The 19,504-nt window shown below is 31.5% G+C and overlaps 1 protein-coding gene and 1 long non-coding RNA gene across 2 annotated transcripts; one reads left to right on the top strand and one right to left on the bottom strand.

Annotated features, from left to right (window-relative positions):
• Positions 1–2,037: 2,037 nt before the first annotated feature.
• Positions 2,038–3,619, top strand: LOC116416586. The gene is made up of 2 exons (XM_031925517.2): positions 2,038–2,597; positions 2,865–3,619. The coding sequence occupies exons 1-2, from the start codon at positions 2,432–2,434 to the stop codon at positions 3,482–3,484; spliced, it is 786 nt and encodes a 261-aa protein (XP_031781377.1). The 5' UTR covers positions 2,038–2,431; the 3' UTR covers positions 3,485–3,619.
• Positions 3,620–4,233: 614 nt separating this feature from the next.
• On the bottom strand, positions 4,234–5,820 carry LOC103316964. The gene is made up of 4 exons (XR_512663.3): positions 5,494–5,820; positions 5,059–5,371; positions 4,632–4,982; positions 4,234–4,560 (listed from the first exon to the last, which is right to left on the bottom strand). It is a non-coding gene; the product is annotated as an uncharacterized LOC103316964 (long non-coding RNA).
• Between the last annotated feature and the right edge of the window lie 13,684 nt (positions 5,821–19,504).

Below are 19,504 nucleotides of genomic sequence, written 5' to 3'. Positions count from 1 at the left end.
TTTTGCATATCAATAAAAATATACTTTGATAAATGTGTATCTAAAGTATATTCCTGTATGTAACAATCAAGTTTGTTCAGATTTAGTATTTCTGATATTATTTTTGGTTGCAATAGCACATAAAAAACATCTGTTGTGCATTCATTAAAAAATTGCTGAATTAGATGACCAATAGATTTTTTGTAATACAAAATACCATGTTTTACATCAAAATATTTGAAACATAAATCAAATCGTTTTTTATAAAATACTTTTTGTTTTCCAGTTAATAAGTATTCTATCATCACTGCTCCAAAACATGATTTATTTTGGCAAGTATCATTAACAATAGTTTCATAAGAAGCGTAACTTCCATATGCTGAAATGCATAGTTCCATTATACTGTCAAATAAGCAGGAACTTGTATACGCGTATACAATTTTGTTATGTTCAATAGGTCTTCGCAAAATACCATTCACAATAATATCTTTAGATGATTTTATTTTAGATTGACTATATTGAATTTGAATGTCGGAGCATGGTTCTAAATATTTTCCTCTTTTCTTCGTAACGTTACTTTGAGTTATAGAGTTGTCAAGATCAGTACATCCTGCAAGCTTGGAACTATTCAAAGACAAAGATTTTCTAATGGTTGGAGACATTAATTTTTCATTTACAAGGTACGCTTTTCCAAGTTTCATTGAACCATCAAGAAAAACGCAATACATTGCTATAAATAAATGACCTGAAATAGGTCTATGTATATTTGTTATATGTCTCATATCGCTGAATAATGATTCTGAACGACCTGATGAAGCTACGGTAATCTTAGAGCTGTAAGACTCTGTCAATATGTTTGTCCACGTGGGATACTCAGAACATAAATCTTTGAAATTCTTAACCAGATCAGGACAATAAAAATCATTTTTATTGGTTTCAGCAATATACTTCATCGCACTTAATCTTAAGTTCTCTATTTCAGTTTCAATGCTGTTAAGATCATCTTCCTCCGACAATTCATCGTCATTTAATTTCTTTTCATTACAGAAATCACAGGTACATGACTCTTCGCAATACTTACATTCATGAGTTTTTATAACACTAAACAAATATGAAGAACTTCGAGCCACTTCACATGAATCACCTCCAATTTCAGGACTTAAGCAGACAATGAAAACTAGTTTTACTACTAAGACATGATTTTGAGTAAAGTGTTTAATTTCTAACCTTAAAGCGTCCATCCGACTCTGTGTTTGCAGCGTTAAAATCCTGAAAAAAAAAAATAGAAAAACACAAAGTACCCGGAACAATTTTACACAGATTGTAAAAATGTTGATAGAGTAATACTTATCTGATGTTAAATATTCAGCAAACCGTGATGAGAAACAGAGATGATCCAGAACGTCCAGTCATTACTGCAGAGCCAAAGCTACACGACGAAAACAATAATCAGCTGATGCTACATAACCCATCGGCCTATGTGGCTGGCGATGTTTAGGCGATATTTTTCAATAATAATGCAGCTCAATGGCATCTTTCAACTATTGGACGATAATTCGCATGTGAGGAGGAAACGATTTATGCACTTATATTCAGGCCAGATTACACCGATTTTCCGTAATATTCTACATTACTTTTATCGTCACAGCGCCTGTAGGCACGTTTAGGGATATTATTGGAATATCGGAACGGACGGAACAAAAGTCACTAAAAATAAACCAGGTTCCCGAGTAAAATTTATGATATGATTTTTTAAATTATTTTAATTAATAATCCATATAATAATGATTCCTACGTAATCCGAAAATGAGGAGGAATCGAATTCAATAAAAAATTTATGTCAAAATGTTGTTTTTCGAGGTAATAGCATCAAGTATAGTTTTAGCGCCGCGCCTGAATCGGCGATTTTCTTTTTACATTTATTGAAAAACGGAAAATCCGCAAGTGAAAATGTGAGTGGAGATTATTTCCGCAAGTGAGGAGGAATCGTTTTCCGTAAGGTAAGTTAATAAATAATAATATTTATTTATTCCGGGCGCTAACTTCACAAGTCTAAAGTTAAGTAAGTAAATAAAAAAATACATGCTTGATTTATGAATGTTAAACTCTCTCTTCAAATAGTCTGACAATTGTTTTAACAAACTGATTTTTTCTTGTGTATAAATATACTCTTCATCACACTTATCGTACAGTTGAGGATTGCTCATGAATGTATTGATGAGCGAATCAAGAAAGATAGATTTTTTTTGTTCCTCTGTTAACTCCATTGTTGCTGTTGATCCTAAGGAAGTTCACGGCAAAATGAAAAATGAAATGCTACAGAGATTCTTCCCCTCTCTGGATCCCACTCGTCGCTTCGCTTCTGAGAAACGACGAACGTTCGAAACTTGTAAGTACCAGTTGAAAATGTTACAAGAGACTCTATTCTTGTTGTGACATTGGAAGCTACGTAATGGATTCTGTTCAAAGGAAAATTGTAACAAAATTATTGGAAAGTGACGATTATAGATATATTTATGATGATAGAGACGTAAACCATGCTTTCACGCCTAAACTCAAAGAATTTTTTTGTATGATTAGTAATGAGATTAGTAAGGAACTTCACATTAAGAAAACAGGTATGTTATATAGGTTATAATCGTCGCTCCCTATACAAAGACTAGGATATCTAAAAAAGACGTTGTTTAAATTGTTTTTCCAGTGGTTTTGAATAATATAGGTATTTGAAAATATATAAGTATGTATTATTCGAGTGATACGTATGATTTTTCTGAAATGTCCTAGTCTTTGTAGAGAGCAGATGCATAAACTTTATTTACTATATATTGTAACAAAAAATTGTAATAATTTATTTACTTTTATTAATTGAAATAAATTATTTACAGAAAAAGAATTAAAAAATATGTGGTATAGTATGAGAAAGAAGTTTGTTCAAATTAATTTGAAAAAATCTCGTAGAACTTCTGTCACTGCAGCTCAAGCAGATTTTTATACAAAATTGATATTTTTGGAAGATCACATTAGTCATAAAGATGATGATGTTTACCAAACCTTCAACCAAGGAGAAATCATTAAGTCTACGTATGATGAACTAACAGGTCATACTTATGAAGACTTCGATGCAGGACACGATCTTCAAAATATTAATGATCCTGTAGAAAACAATGAAACAGTAGATTTAGAGATCTTAGAAGGGAATGAAGAAATTGTTTTTCAGTTACTGAATAAGAAACCAGAAGATAAAAAAATGGAAAAGAAAGTAATGAAGCCAATGTTGTCAATTTCTCACGAGACAAAGAAAAACAAGGAATTGTCTACTGTCCGAACAAAACATGAATCTTATAAAAGAAAAATTAAGAATGAAGCTGTACGTGATTGTGCTTTAATTTTAAGCCTGGTCATTATTGAATACGAGAATGCCATTATAAGAAAACTGTGTTTCGACTTCATTAAAGCAAAGATCATACAATTTCTGAAATGCAATGATTTTATAAATATGGTATAAATTAATATTACAATATTCTAAGTTTGTGTTTTGTTATGATTATAACATTCATTGTTTTAGATCCTTGATATTGTATTTTCAATAAAAAAATAAATAAAGAAATAAATTGAAAGCATGTAAAAAAATATTTTATTATTTAGTAATTTTTTTGAATTTTTATTTCATATATGATTGTACATGAATTGAGTTGAGAACAAACAATAATGTACATACTTACAGTAAAAAATTCTTCACAACAAATGATTTTTTTAACAATATTTATTAAATTACATTTTCAGTTGTTACACATTAGGCACAGCTTAATTGATTTTATTTTTTAATTGAATATTTTTGATACGATGTATAATTTTTTTCACTTGAAATTAGACTATTTAGAGAATATTAATATAAGGTTTATATGTTCAGTAAAATACGTAAAATGAATTATACAATATGTGGACAAAAAATGTATGCTAAGATATATAGATTCAGTAGTGTGTACAATTACAATTGTACAAAAGTGTTTGAGAAAAAAAAAATTCTTTCTACACCCTGGCCCATTGCCATGGAACAGCGCCTTCGTTAGAGATAAAATACTTGGTCAATTGCTGACGAATTCTAAATTCTGGTAATTGATTTCCTATGGTTATCTACTGCAATGATATTGTTAAAAGCTATGTCATTATTATAGTTTCCTTGCCAACGATTGAATACCTCATTGAGTTCAATATCAATCAAAAAGTTGTGAAGACATATCGTAGACATTATTATTTTTTCAGTAGTAGATAATTGCCAAGCTAAACACCTTTCATTAATCAACCATCTTTGTGATAACTCCCCAAACGCACACTCTATAACCCTTCTAGCATGGCTCAAGCGATAATTATAAATTCTCTGTGGCTGTGGAAAATCATTATTTCTCAGATAAGGTTTCATTAGGTATCTGTGCAAGCCGAAACCTCCATCCCCAATCAAAAAATATGGACAGACAATATTAGAATTTGGCAAAGGTTGAGGTCGTGGCAAGTCAATTTCACCATTAGCAAGGCCACGCCCGAAGTCACTGTTGTTGAAAACCCCTGCATCATTGAAAGAACCTGCAATCAATATTTTGTTACAATCTAAATAATAATATTCGTTTCAAAATATAGAATAATAAATATCTCACCGTAGTCACCTACGTTTGCCCAAATAAACCTTTTTTTTGGAATCACAGCTAGCCATTAGTATTATACTATAAAATTTCTTATAATTATAAAACAATGCATGACTATTAGGTAGCTGCTTAATCCTACAATGCCTTCCGTCTATAGCCCCTATGCAATTTGGGAAATCCAAGTCCATTTGAAATTCTCTTGCAATTGTTTGAAATTGATTCACCGTTGGAAACATTAGAAACAAAGGTACTAATGCATTGCAAATAACATTACACACTTCTGGAATGATTGTTTTCACTGTAGATAAACCAATTGCATTAAACCATTTAGTCTTCATTATCGAGTCCCCATGTGCTAAATAGCTGAAAATAAGCTTTAACTTAATTAGTTTGTACATATAAAATGTTTATATAAATGTACAATGTCATTTATACTTACTTGAGTGTTACACTCAGTCGTAACTCAGGGGGTTAACGGTGGCCTTTTATTTCTTTTTATCAAGCTTCCTTTAACGAGGTTGTACAAAAATTCAAAAGTTGGAACATTCATTCTTGTAAAATTTAGGAAATCTTCTTTGTCATTTAATTTGAAGTATCGAAACACAGATTCGTAATTATTATAGCCTGTATTTAATGATTGGTTTGCTCCACCATCGTCTGAACCTTTTTTTCTTCTGTAAAAGTGATTGATGGTATTTCATGTAGATAAGACCTAAGTCGGCAACATCCTCGACCAAGTTATGATACTCCATCTGTGGAACAATACATTTTTATTTACAAATTGTGTATTGATTACATGAGTTCACTCTCCATACAATGTCAATAAAAACATGAAGTACTATGCAAATTCAAATAAGAATAAAAATTTACCTACTTCGTGATTAAGATTTAGTTCATTCTTCAACTAGTCGAACCTTTTTTTTTAAAACTTAATGCTTTTTGCTTTATGCAACTACATTTATTATTTTAGCAACCGCTATAAAAGTATCAATCTAACCTCGAAATGTTGCTCCGATGCAGACGACGATGAGAATTGTGGCGCGCGTACTTTAGAGTGTGTTCCGCGAGCTTACTCTTTACTAGATAAAGCGCTGTTGGCATGAGCAAATTTTGCCGCGATCAGTGACGATGACGACTCGACGTGCGCGCGTGGCGCGTGCATACACACACACACACACACACACACACACACATACACACACACACATATATATATATATATATATATATATATATATATATATACGGAAGCGTCTATATACCTAAGTACGCCACCTATAAGAAATAGGCTAAAGCGCATTTTAGGAAAGAGCAAGTCTTGCTTTTTCCGCATCAGAATTCGGAACTGTCAGTTTTTTTTTTAAATAACGTGCTTTGATGAATGTGTAAGGGGTCGCTGATTCCAATAACTACCGCATATACCAGCATTAGTATTTGGTATACGTAAGTCAGTAAAAAGCAGGGTGTCATATAAACTGTTGACAAGAAATACATATTTTTATTATGTATTTTTTGTATGTAATTTTCGTATGTAATACAATTATGTAACTTAGTCTAGGCGCTGAGCACTTTTCATCGGACTTGAATGGCCGAATTAGATCACCAAGGTTTTCTCTATGTATTTTTGCCTCCTGAACACGAATTTCGAGGGTGGAATGCCCAAAAGTGGTCAGGTAATTTGTTATTAACAAATTAATTGTTAATATTCAACAAAATTATGTTATTTACCAAAAACTTTAACCCAAAAACAGTTTTTTAGATTCTTTATATGATTCTAAACCGAAAATGTTTTTATAAGATTTTCTGATAAAGGCTTTGTTTTCGAGTAAAAGAGTACTAAAATCCGGTCAAAATCGCGATTTTTTTCTCAGTTTTATCAAACTTCATCAATTTTTACTCAAAAACAAAGCCTTTTTCAGAAAATCTTATAAGAACATTTTCGATTTATAATAATATATAGAATCCAATACAATGTTTCCTGATTCGAAATAATATAATTTTGATAAATATTAACAATTAATTTGTTAATAACAAATTTCCTGACCACTTTTGGGCATTCCAACCTCGAAATTCGTGTTCAGGAGGCAAAAATACATAGAAAAAACCTTGATGATCTACTGGCCATTCAAGTCCGACGAAAAGTGCTCAGCGCCTAGACTTACTCTGCATGTACATACATACTGATTTGGGACTGCAGTTGCATACAAAAGTATGCGATAAAGGCATACAATAAAATTACATGTCGAAATTACATATCAATTTTAAGCAACTTTGAATTCGAAAGTTAAAAAAGTCTTAATAAATTCAAATTTGTATACATCTGGTGCGCATTAATCGAAGTACCATGCGGATATAGTAACGCCAAAAATAGTATCTGTTATATTGATGTAAATTATTTTAACATATTAAAATAAAGCGTCTAATAAAATAAGGGGCTACCCCAGTGGAAATGAAAAATATGCCAATCTGTGTCAAAATTGTGCCAAAACTGTGCCAAACTGTGCCAAAACGTGAACATTTTGAACACTTGACACACTTATGGCACAGTTTGGCACAGTTTTGGCACAGCTGTGGCACAGTTTGGCATAATCAGTTTGACATAATCAGTTTTACTACAATTTTCTACTCAATTTTCGTGCATTATGGCACATTTTGGTATGATATTGGCACAGTTTTGCTCGATATTGGTCCAGTTTGTCACGATATTCGTACAGTTTGGCATGACATAGGCACAGTTTGGCACAGTTTAGCATGATTTCGGCACAGTTTGGCACAAATCAACACATTTTAGTATTCAATATAAAATTTTGTTTAAATGAAATTATTATAAAATAAAAATTTTGGAGCTCACAACCAGAATTTTGGTGTTATCATCCGGATGGTAACACTAATTTAGGCCTTCATTATGTAAATTTTATCAATTTTAATAATTCTAAACTATGTGCCATTGTGTGCCAATATTGTGTCAATCTGTTCCTGTTGGAATATTGCTATGAATTCATATTATAACTAAGAATATAGTTTCACGATGTTACGCACTATACAAAAATGACTCGACTTGCTTATGTATAGGTCCAGAACTGTAGCACGAAATCTGAGTCTAGAAAGAGAGAAAACTACTCATATGCGTCGAAGGCTTGTAGACCCTTTGTAAAACTTATTTTGTTTAGTATAAATTACTGATTTGTTCATTTAATATTCACCCATTTCCAATAGTTCCAATATTGTGCCAATATGTATCAAACTGTGCCGGATAGTTCAATAAAATTTGCACACAATTTTATTAATTTTCGAATTTGAAAGGCCCATAAAACAGTGTCACAAGGCACTTTTTCGATGTTGGAACGTGGTTTCGCATAGTTCTAAACATGTACAATAAGAAAAAGAAATTTAAGTTGCGTGCGCGTGCCCCAACATTTGGTTTTTTCGGTTTCTCCAACCAGAAAATGTCATTTTGCCGTAGAATTCCCCATGTACGTGCATGATTTACACGTGTGTTTGTTTTGTACGTTTTTAAAATCACTTTTGAAAGTGTAAAATTCCAACCGTTGATTAAAAAGAAATTAATATATACTTTAGAATTAGAGTTGAAGCTCAAATTATGCTTTTTATAAGTGCAATTTTATCGGTCTATACTTTTCATAAAGCGTAAAGTTTTAATTTACACTTTTCTTAAGTGTAATTTCCATGGTTCACACTTAATTAAAGTGTAATTTTTAGGATTTAACTTGTTAAAACTTTAATATTGTAACTTTACACTCTTCAAAAGTGTAAATTCATCGTTCTACATCTTGTAGCGTCGATTTTTACTTTTTAGCGTTTAGAGTGTATATTTCAGTCGATTAAAATTGAAATTGCGTTTAGCACTAAATTTTCGGCCTTATAAATTTTGGGTCGTTTAAATTTTGGATCTTACTAATGTTGAACATAATTTCATTTGTGCCCTATTTATTTCAGGGCCTTATAAAAATTTGTGTCTCCTACCAATTATTAGACTTTATTTCTTATTTTACTGCGCATTTAATTGGTTTAAAAAAGTTTGAGTTTGTAATTTGAAAGCTTTATGAGGCCTTGTTAGTACTGCACACCGGAGATGCAGAAGGGCCTTTAGAGGCGCATCCATTCTTCCCCCACTCCACTATTTTCTCTCCTTTCCGGGCCTTCTCCAATAGCCGTAAGAGTCCACACCCAAACACCCCTACTTCCGTGCAGAGGGAGGGAGTGGGTCCGGCCAGAGATTAGAGGAGAGATTGCCGATGAGCATGGGCGAAAGCGTGCCGCGCGATATGCAGTCGTAAGCTACTGCCGCCTCGCGGATTTTCGCCCGAACTATACGCATCTAGCTCGAGCGGAGGAGAGTAGTAGGGGCTCTGGTAGGGGCGGTAGTACGCATGTCGCGCGGGAGGGGAAATGAGAACCGGCGGCTGGCGGCAACTCGAGCTTTCGCGATCTCATGCATTGAAGCAGACGCATTATAATTAATAAAATTATTTATTGAATTGTAAATATGACCAATACTTTTATATCCAGTCCTCCTTTTTGTCCTTTACTTCTGAAACAATTACAATTACATATGGTTTAAAATATTGATCATTGACTGTTCAAAATTATTCTTTGTAGGTTCCTTATAAAATGTTTTACAATGTTTAAATTTATGAACAATTTATGTAAAAGTATTTTAGAAACTAAAATACTTCTATATTTGTTAAACGTGATGAATAAAAAAAATTAAAAACAAGTATGAAATTATGAATAAAAATTTATTTAATTTATTTTATATCATTAAGATTTTATTAATTAATAAATTTGTAAATATGCAGGTATGTATGATTGTTCTATTGATTAATACTTTTTATATGATGATATAATCGGACCGTAACGAGCGTATTAGCGAACAATCATATTCTGTAAAATGTTTCGGAAAAACTTTTCAATCGATATTTTAAGAAAATCACAACACTTCTCGGGGCGAGCTAATTCGCGGAATCTAGCGACGTCGCGCGCGAGACGATGTGCATTTGTTTTGATCTGTCAGTTAGTGTTTACATCGCCGTCGCGAGCATCGAAATCGAACACGTGTAGTTGCGTTTTTTTAGCAAATTCGTGTGTTTTTTTCGTGTGTTTTGTGATATTAAGTGCAATAGTAGTGCAAAATGGCCAAGCAGTTAACAGTGTACGACTTTTGCAAATACATCCACTGCAACAATGGAAAGCTCACAGGTCATCGCTTGTTTCGTTTTCCAATGGACCCAGAAAGACAGCGATTGTGGATTGAAAATTCAGGCAAGTGTATAGTTGATTTCATATTTATTAAGAGGTTGAGCGCTACGTGACTCATACATATCAATGCTAATTTTACATTGCTATTGTGTAATTGTTAAATGCTGCTTCGACCAAAAGAAGTCGATACCGCTATTTTCAAAACGATTACAGATCATAATTAGCGGCTTAGCACTCAACCTGTTAATGAATTTTCTGTTTTGATTATTAATGTTGAAGCTCTGACAAAAGTAGATTAAAATAACAAATGGCTTTATGTGTAAGCTATGAAAATATACAACTTTTGATCAGCTGTTGTAGAGTATGTTCGTAGCTCAGTGGTCTAGATGATAGCCTGCTAATCTGCGGATGAGGGTTCGATTCCACCTAAGGATTTTATTTTTTTTTTTAAGTGTTCAAAAAAAATATTTATTTTCAGTCAACTTTTTGATCCAAGCAGACTTTTTTAATTGAATTAATTGTATTAATTAATTGAAAATACGTATTATCTAACTGCAGGCTTTAAAAATAGATAGCAGCATATAATTTTTTTTAACAGGTACTGTATGCAGCTGTCAATTCGCTCGCTTTTCAACGCCAGCAATCTTATAATAACCAAGTTATGTTTATAGCTTAGACATAGCGCCACTTCTTTGTTTAATCGAACTCGTATATGTGAATTTAGGTTCAACATGGTCAATTAAATAATTTGTTTTGCTATTTTAAATTTCGATTAAACAAAGAAGTGGCGCTTTGTGTAAGCTATAAACATATGGGACTTTTGGTAATTATCACGCATAACGTGTTTGTAGCTGAATGGACTACAGCATCGCCTATTAACCTGACGGTTCTGGGTTCGAGTCCAACCAACGGTTTCTTTTTAATTGCAATCATATTCGAGCCTAGGAAATTTTTTGATTCCTCCTAGAGGAAGCTTTGTAATAGTAAAATTTTGAGTTTCTTTAAAACTTCTAGAAAATACTTTTTAGTGTGTTAGAATTTCAAATAAAGTGTTTTTAGAAAATGTCCGTATGGATGTGTGTGTGTGAGTTGATGCATAATGTGTGATAATGCATTTGAAAGAGAATAAAATTAAGATGAAAAAGGTGATTTTTTTCAAAAATTCATATCTCTGAAACTAAACATCATAACCTCGCGAAAAAAATTATGTTAATGGATCACGTGTCAAACTATATCCCATTAAAATTTCTAGTTATTTGACTACTTATTTTTTCAGTAATAAATCAAAAACTGAAAAAAATGATTTTTTTTGTGCCTCGATTACGGACGCAAAAAGGCCTTATTGCACTTGAGATTTCGGGAAAAAGTTAATATTTTATGTTTTGGCTATCTAAAACTTATATTAAATTGTGTATCAAAAATCGCCTCATACATTAGCAAGCAGATATATGGATATATTAAAACAATATTTGATTTATTGGACTTATAAATTTAGTTGGAGGAAGCTACGTGCCAATGAATTGGCAGCGCTTTTTTATTTATTTTTGCCAATTAGGTATTAATTTTATGATATATCATGAAATGATTTTAATTTTTGCATACTCTTAGAAAAAGCTTTGTAATGGTAAAATTTCCTACTTGATAAAAAACGGGTTAGAAATTAATTGTGATGTCCTTTGAGTTCAAATCACGTGTTTTTTTATTTTTTTTTCTAGTTTGTGAGTTTAGGAAAAAAAGAGTTGTTATTGATTCTGCCAGATAAATCTTATTTTAAAGTGGTTTATTGTTTTGCTAAAATATTATTTGCGTTTATTGTATCGTCTTATTACGAATAATTCAGCTAACATGCATTTAAAAGAGAATAAAAGTATCTAATTTTGGAAAAAGGTAAATTTATAGGTGTTTTGGCTAAGTTTATTCCGAATATTTCAAAAGCCTATGATGATTAAATTTGAATTTGAAAAAATTTAAATTGATAATATAAAAAAAAAGCTAAAAATGAAATTAAAATTTAAAATAAAAATTTAGGAATGCGTCAAAGTTTATAATCATTCATTCGACTGTTAAAAAATGTACATTTCTGTTTTATTTTAAACATTTTTGTAGCAAAACGTTAATCTAAAAAATGTCTGTCGTCTTTTTGGAAATAAATGGTTTTACAGATAGTTGAAAGAAGTAGAGAATTATATAGTTATATTATCATATGCATATATGAATAAATATGATATAATATAAATATTTTAATATAACGTATAATCATTAGACACATAATAATTATATTCAATCAATATTTAGTGAACTATCCTGAAAACGACGTTATGTCATTAGAAATCAATTTTAATATCAAACATTTTTTTTAAATACGTCTATCTTTTTTAAGTTATGTAAAATAGCAAAAAAACAAAAAAATGATGGTAATGCTGTATTATAATCCCGCAACCCATGCAACCACACACCCCACGTTACTGTATATTATTTTTTATAAATAATAAAATGATTTTGTAGTTACATCCATTCATATTAAATTACATTATTTTTTATTAAATTTCAATAAAAAAAATTTTATTTACAAATTACATATGAATAAATATTTTTATTGAATTTATCAATTATAAAAAAACATTTTTTCATGTTATAATTTGTTTTCAATTAAAATATAATTTTGTAGGGAATCAGCTGCTATCTAACTGGTCTCCCTCGTCAATAAGAACAGCAGGTGTCTGTAATCTACATTTTCAAGATGAAGATTTCGTGGACTTTGGTAAAACCAGGTTGCGACGCAATCGAAATCCGATTCCTTGGAGGATGCAACAGCAGCAGCATCAGGATGTGCACGAAATACATCAGCAGCAGGGCGTGCTCGAAGAAGATCAGCAGCAGGATGCGCATCAACAACAGCAGAATGTCGACCAGCAGGACCAACAGCAACAACAGCGTGTCGACCAGCAGGACCAACAGCAACAACAGCGTGTCGACCTGCAGGACCAACAGCAACAGCAGCGGGTGTCAGTAGACCAGCAGGACCAGCAGAAACAGCAGGATGCCGAGCACCAGGACCAACAGCAACAACAGCAGCTGTCACTCGACCCATACGATCAACAGCAGCAGCAGGATTGGATCCAGCAAATGGAGATACATCATCCGGAACAGCAAGTAAATTCATTTATTATTTTCAGGAGCATCTAGCTGAAGGTGAACATGTCGCTATGGGTGTCAATTCCAGCGAGGATGAGATTTCATTTAATCCGTCAGCTAAACAATCTTTTTGTACATTTAACGAGGAGGATACTGTTCTTGACTATTTACAGATTGATGATGTATATACGTCAAATACGGCATTTACAGAAGCAAAAACTTTGCAAAGAAAAATAAGAGTTTCTAGATGTTGTAAATTATATGCTCGTTCTAAACAGAAATTAGTTGATTCTTTGACAATGAAAGTGAAGCAATTGCAGAAATCTCTAAAAGCTGAAAAAATGAAAAATCGTCGTTTGCGTAAGAAATTAAAAGCTAAATATATTAGAAATAAAAATTTGACTGTCGATGATTTTCTAGAGAATAAAAAAATTAGTAGTACTGCTAAAACGATAATAAAGTTGCAATTGCATAAAGCAAAAACTCCTTACGCAAAAGATGAAAAAGATTTAGCGAAACAGATGTATTATTATTCTGCAGCGTAATACTCGTTTGCGAAAGGCGGAATTACATTTACCTTCAGAATCTACGGTTAGAAATTGGGTTTCCGAATACGATGTTGTTCCGGGAGTAAATAAAATAATTTTTGAAAAACTTCGACAAAATTTGCAAAACATGCCAGAAGATGAACGAGTATGTGCGCTAAAGTTTGAAGAAATGTCTATAAAAGCATATGAAGAATATTCTAAGAAGTTCGACATAATCGAAGGGTTAGTTGATATGGGTAAAAACTTTAGAAGCAGGGCAGTCGCTAGGCATGCACTATTGTTTTGTTTAAATAGTATCAATGCTAAAAATCCATGGCATCAAATGTTAGCTTTTGGATTCAATGAACATGGCGCGACGGCTGATGAACTTCTGGAAATTCTTCATATTCTTTTAATTGAATTAAAGAAAATTACTGCTGACGTTCGATTAATCGTTTGCGATCAAGGTAGCAGCAATCAAAAGTTGTTTAAACTTTTAGATGTCACCCCAGATAGGCCATACTTTTTTTTTGAGGAAAAAAAATATTTTGCAACTTTTGATTGGCCTCACCTTATTAAACGATTACTTTCTCAGTTAAGATCCCATGACAAAATTTTAATCAATGGCAATGTTATTATAAGTTTTAAAGATTTAATCAAGACTTGGGAACTTGACAGGAGTCATGGAACATCAAATTTATTAGGACATCTGAGTGAGAATCACTTCAATACCAATAATTTTGATGCCATGAAAGTAAAATTAGCTTTTCAATTATTGAGCCAGCGAATGGCAAGTGCAATTAGGTTAGCGGGTGAAGATCCAAATGGATTGATGTCATCGGCGACTTGGAAAGCTTCAGCTGATTTTGTTGAAAATCTTAATGCTGTGATAGATGCATGTAATTCTTTGTATTTATATTCAACAAATCCGCTGAAGCGTCCATTGTCAGATAGGAATCCGGAGATTCAGCAGCGTCTTGAGAAATTTGTTGTTTGGTTAAAAGACTGGGTAGTGCCAAGTGGAAAAACCGTTTCAAAGCCACCATGCTTTTCTGGAATTCCTTTGACTGTAAATGCTTTGGTTTCTCTTTACACAGATTTAAAATCAGATTTTCCAGACTACGAGTTAGCAACGGGTCTTTGCAATCAAGATTCAGTAGAACATGAGCATGCCAAATTACGTGGTAGAGGTGGATATAATTCAAATCCAACCTGTAGAATGTATCGTTTAGCAGTACGTCATATTGTGTCAACAGATTTTATTCGTAGCAGTAACAGAGGTAACGTCACACGTGAAGATTCGGGATCTTTAATGAACTCAAATAGTGCAGATATATCTATTGCAGAAAATTCAGAAGCTTTAAATAGTGAGAATATTGATTTACTTGAATATGAGTCAAAGGAATTACAGGAAATTAATGAACTTATAGTCGCTGCTGATACTATGGATATGTATATGAACGTAGATTCTACTGGAATGCCAGAAATGTCTGAAAGAAATACGTTCGAAGCAAATGCGATCACTTTCTTTGCTGGCTATATAGCCAAAAAATGTTTAAATAAATTTTCTTGTGATGAATGCAAAAATGTTTTTATTAAAAGTGTCGATTCTTTAACAACTGATAATGAAAAATATATCCAGTACAGAGAGTATTCGCATAATGAACCAGACACGCCAGATATATTGTACTTGACGAGACCAACCGATTTATTTACGAGTGTAGTAAATTGTCAATTAGAAGCTTTTAACATTTATCATGAAAGTGTGTGGCACCAAAGAAAATTATTGTATCACTTATTAGAAATTGTTGAAACGTACACTCGTGAGAAATTCCCAAATTGGTTCGATCAAGACATTATTTGTTATGAACATAGAATGCATGCTTTAAAGTTTTTGCTGACCGTGAAAATATTTGCTAAAACTCGCGAGCATAATCACATTACAAAACAATCGAATAAGAAAGATATTAGTAAAAATCAAAAGTTAAGAAATATAAAAAATGTTTAAATTAATATATTTATATACTGTTGATATTCTTAGTCGATTGTTTCTGTAAATATTTGTGTTAAATATAGATATATTAATTAATTAATTAATTAATTTATTTATTTAACATATTTAACATTTTAAGTAGGAACATATGTCTTTCAGCTTTCAACAATTGGATTGTTTAAATTCTTTAATTATTTTTTGTTGACTCGATTTTCTTATTTCTAACACTTTTAAATTGTTTGTAATTACGATCGCTTTAATATAACTATTCTTATTACTAATTGTCTTTTTTTTATCGGTACTATAATACTTTTATTTCTGGTAATACTAGTTGAGTTGAGGTATAGGGTTTTAAAATCATTTCAGTATAGCTTTAGCCTTTAGGGTAAACAATTGTTCGAGATTTTGCATGACAAAATACATACATGTATATAATTGTTTAAAAATAATTTAGAGATAATCAATTGAATAAGAAAATATTTGTAGTAGATTAGAAATGTTAATGTTAAAAAAATTTTCTAATTAATTTTTGCATTTGATTAATTGTTTTGTTAAACAATTTTTTACATTGATTTAGATATTTATTTGTAGTCATATTAAATAATAAATGTAAATAGTTTCATATATAGGTAGATAGGAAACTGGAAAATGTTTTATAGGCAAAAATAATCACAATAGTGCATGAGACTATTTCGTATTATTGTATGACATGGTGTAGTAATGCTAAATAGAATCTAAGCATTATTGTGATTATTTTTGTACACTCGTTTGATTAAAATTGAAATGTAATTTTATGAATTTAGATGATGAATTTATCTGAATAAGTATACATGTTTCTAACGGAACATATGCAACTTATATAGATAATTTTTGCAACTAAATGAAAATTAAAGGGATATTTTTGCAATCGAGTGTACCAGTTGGTGGAGGAAGGAAGTAGGTGGAGTCGATGGAGGTTGGAGGCGACTCCCGTGGTATGTAGGGCTACTGGCGATAGGACCACGGTTATATTTTGAATTAAGTTATGAAAAAATAATGTAATATTATTTAATTCAAACATGTCGTTGAATTATTTGGAATTACTCTTTTTTCTCAGAAAATAATTCAAAGTATAATAAAAAAAACCAACGCGCCTGAAACAGTACCTCAACGGTGGTGTGGAAAACTGTACATTTATCGCTAAATTAATAAATATTAGTTTATCCTCCAAACATTTATCATCATAAATGCATTTATGAATGTAAATAATTTTTCACAAATATTCATTTGAAATGTAGAATGCCATTTATAACAAATAATTTATTTGTATAAATATTTATGGAAATGTATTATTATTTATATTTGTTCAAAAATAATCAATGATTTATTGTACACGATATAACATACATATACAATATACTGGTAGATTTGTCGACTTAATAATCGATTGTCGTTTTTATATTCTTTTTATTATATTTTCTTTACTACGTATACATTAGGATATCCGAGATTCCGATAATTACTGAAATTGTACAATGAATCATTATGAAATTTTAAAGAATCGCATATATATGCACATATATGTATATTATATGAAAATTAAATGACCTTATAAATAAATTATCATAAAAAGGATGCATGCATTTTATTATTTTTCACAGTACCTGAATTTGTAATAAATAATAGTTGAGGGTAAAAATTTTGAATTGATATGTAACGAAAGATAAAATTCTGAGTTCCAAAATATTAGAAAAGTATAATTTTGAAAACTTAAATTTGGGAATTTATAAATATATCCCTTACTTAATATTTTGACCACAAATATATTCTTTCGCAATACTTTCATTCAACATTTTTATTTTATAAATGTTTTCATTTCAAAATCTCAGTTTAAAAATCTTAAATTTATAATCTTCACCGTTTCAAATTTTTATTTTTCAAAATTTGTACCCTCACCCATAAATAAAACACTCATTTGTTGTGAAAAAAATAGAATTTTCTGATATACAGAGAAGAGCACAAGCTGAAAATGGACACAGAAGAGGTCGTCTTCATAAATCTAACCCGAAAAAATTAACAAATGTTGTTAAAAATGCGAAATAAATTAAGGTTAAACATAACTGAATTAAACTAACAAGCCATCCTATCCTCTCGATAAAGATATGCTATTTTCAATTGAATGACTCCAACAATGTTCGTGATGGTGCGGTCAGTCAGTAAGTCCGATACTTGTCAATTTTTTTTTATCTTTTCTACTTGCTCATAAATTTATATAATATGTAAAAATAAGGAATATATATTATAATACATTTAATAAAATTCTATAATTAATAATTAATATATATTACTCTGAATTAATAAGTAAAACGATGAAATTTAATAAAATTACAATGCAATGTGACATTTTGCTTCTACAATTATTTTTTGATTTATATAAGTATAGTATGGAAGGGGGGTGAAATAAATATAAGTACGATTGTTAACTTTTTAATTGTTTAGTAGAAAAACAGAAAAAATGAAACTCCTAAATTGTATGAATAAACATTTGATTATTTTTGGTTTTAAATGTATTTATGAAACCGATATCATATGAAAGAGATAATTAAAATGAATAAAATAATAAGATATTCGTTATTATTACACATTGTACATATTTTTTAAGCAAGTAGAAAAAAGAAAAAAAACTTGTCGGGTATCGGACTTGAACCCGGCTGCATAAGAATACGGAGCTACGACGTTGACCGCGCCGCCACGAACGTCGTTGGAGTGAAATTATCGAAAATGGCATATGTTTATCGATAGGGTGGGGTGGCTTGTTAGTTTGATTTATTTTTGTTTAAGCTTAAGCTTAACTTCTTTGTTTAGGTTTAATCATAACTACTTAAAATAATTAAAATTTTGTTTACATTCGTTCATTCTGTTATTTTAACATTCTTATTAGCATAATAATGTGCATGAATAATCAATACTCAGCCTGGTTTATCACCTCATTCTTTTCAACTCATAATAATATTGAAGAGGTCGAAATAAGGATTTATACACACGAAAGTGTAATTTGATAAATTTAATCGTTCGATGAAACCCACAAAAATGTTAAAAAATTATTTTAATCTTTTCCGAACATCGGGCAATTTTTAAAGATTAATATAGGTGCACTTCAATTTTTCATAAATTTCAAAATGTACCTTTTTAACTTTCCACTTTCAGATTTTCAACTTTGGCTTTTAGAGTATTTCATAATAAGAATAAAAATCATCAAACAATATCTATATTGAGGCTACATGTACTTTATTACACTTAATGTAAAATAATATTATGAATAAAAAAAATCCCTGCACAAGATTTGAACCCTAGCTTTGCGCATTATCGGCTCCCGAATAGCTCTTCCCCTCATCTCTTTTTGAACAGCGCGCGAGCTCGGTGGCCCAATCAGCGCGCGAGACTGCAGCTGGTGAGTGCGCAGACGCGAGAGTGGGAGATTTTTGCTAGATGCGTATAGTTCGAGTACGCACCGTATGGTGGTGTCATGATCGAATTCAGCACGCCTTTTTAACACGGCATCGGCAATCTCTCTACTAATCTCTGGTCCGGCCCTGCGCGCATCCAAGTGCGCAGGCGTATTGCACATACCTGATATGCTTGCAACTTTCAACTTTTGTCGTTTGCAAAATAGTTATAACTATGACCATATGTGATGATTTCAGGACGTACCTAATATTTAAATATTTATATCGATGTTTGGTTTTGTTATGGAGGGCCCGCACGCGACGGTGCTAGTCTGGTACGCAAAAAGCTAGTCGGCTTGATTCATATTGACATAGCGCAAAAACGAGAGTCCGTGTGTAATTTTGCTATACATTCTAATAGGTGAAAATTACAGCAGCTTCCGTGCGCGCGTGCACTTGCGTGCAAAGTTGGCGTATGATGCAGCGAGCGTCGACCAAGCTTACGCCGAGCGACTCGAACTTACGCATAGTAATTTAAAGGTTTTGAAATATTTTTCTTCATAGGCTGTTTCTGCAACTTATAGA

This window comes from Nasonia vitripennis, assembly GCF_009193385.2.
Source record: "Nasonia vitripennis strain AsymCx chromosome 2 unlocalized genomic scaffold, Nvit_psr_1.1 chr2_random0010, whole genome shotgun sequence".
Lineage (NCBI taxonomy): Eukaryota > Metazoa > Arthropoda > Insecta > Hymenoptera > Pteromalidae > Nasonia > Nasonia vitripennis.
The sequence above is the reverse complement of the archived record's forward strand: the minus strand, read 5'-3'. Positions and strand labels throughout refer to the sequence as shown.

Bases quoted from the DNA above. Each gene is read 5' to 3' on its own strand.
- LOC116416586 (XM_031925517.2), top strand. From the start codon at position 2,432: ATGGATTCTGTTCAAAGGAAAATTGTAACAAAATTATTGGAAAGTGAC. The intron at 2,598-2,864 runs GTATGTTATATA...AATTATTTACAG, and splicing joins ACTTCACATTAAGAAAACAG to AAAAAGAATTAAAAAATATG.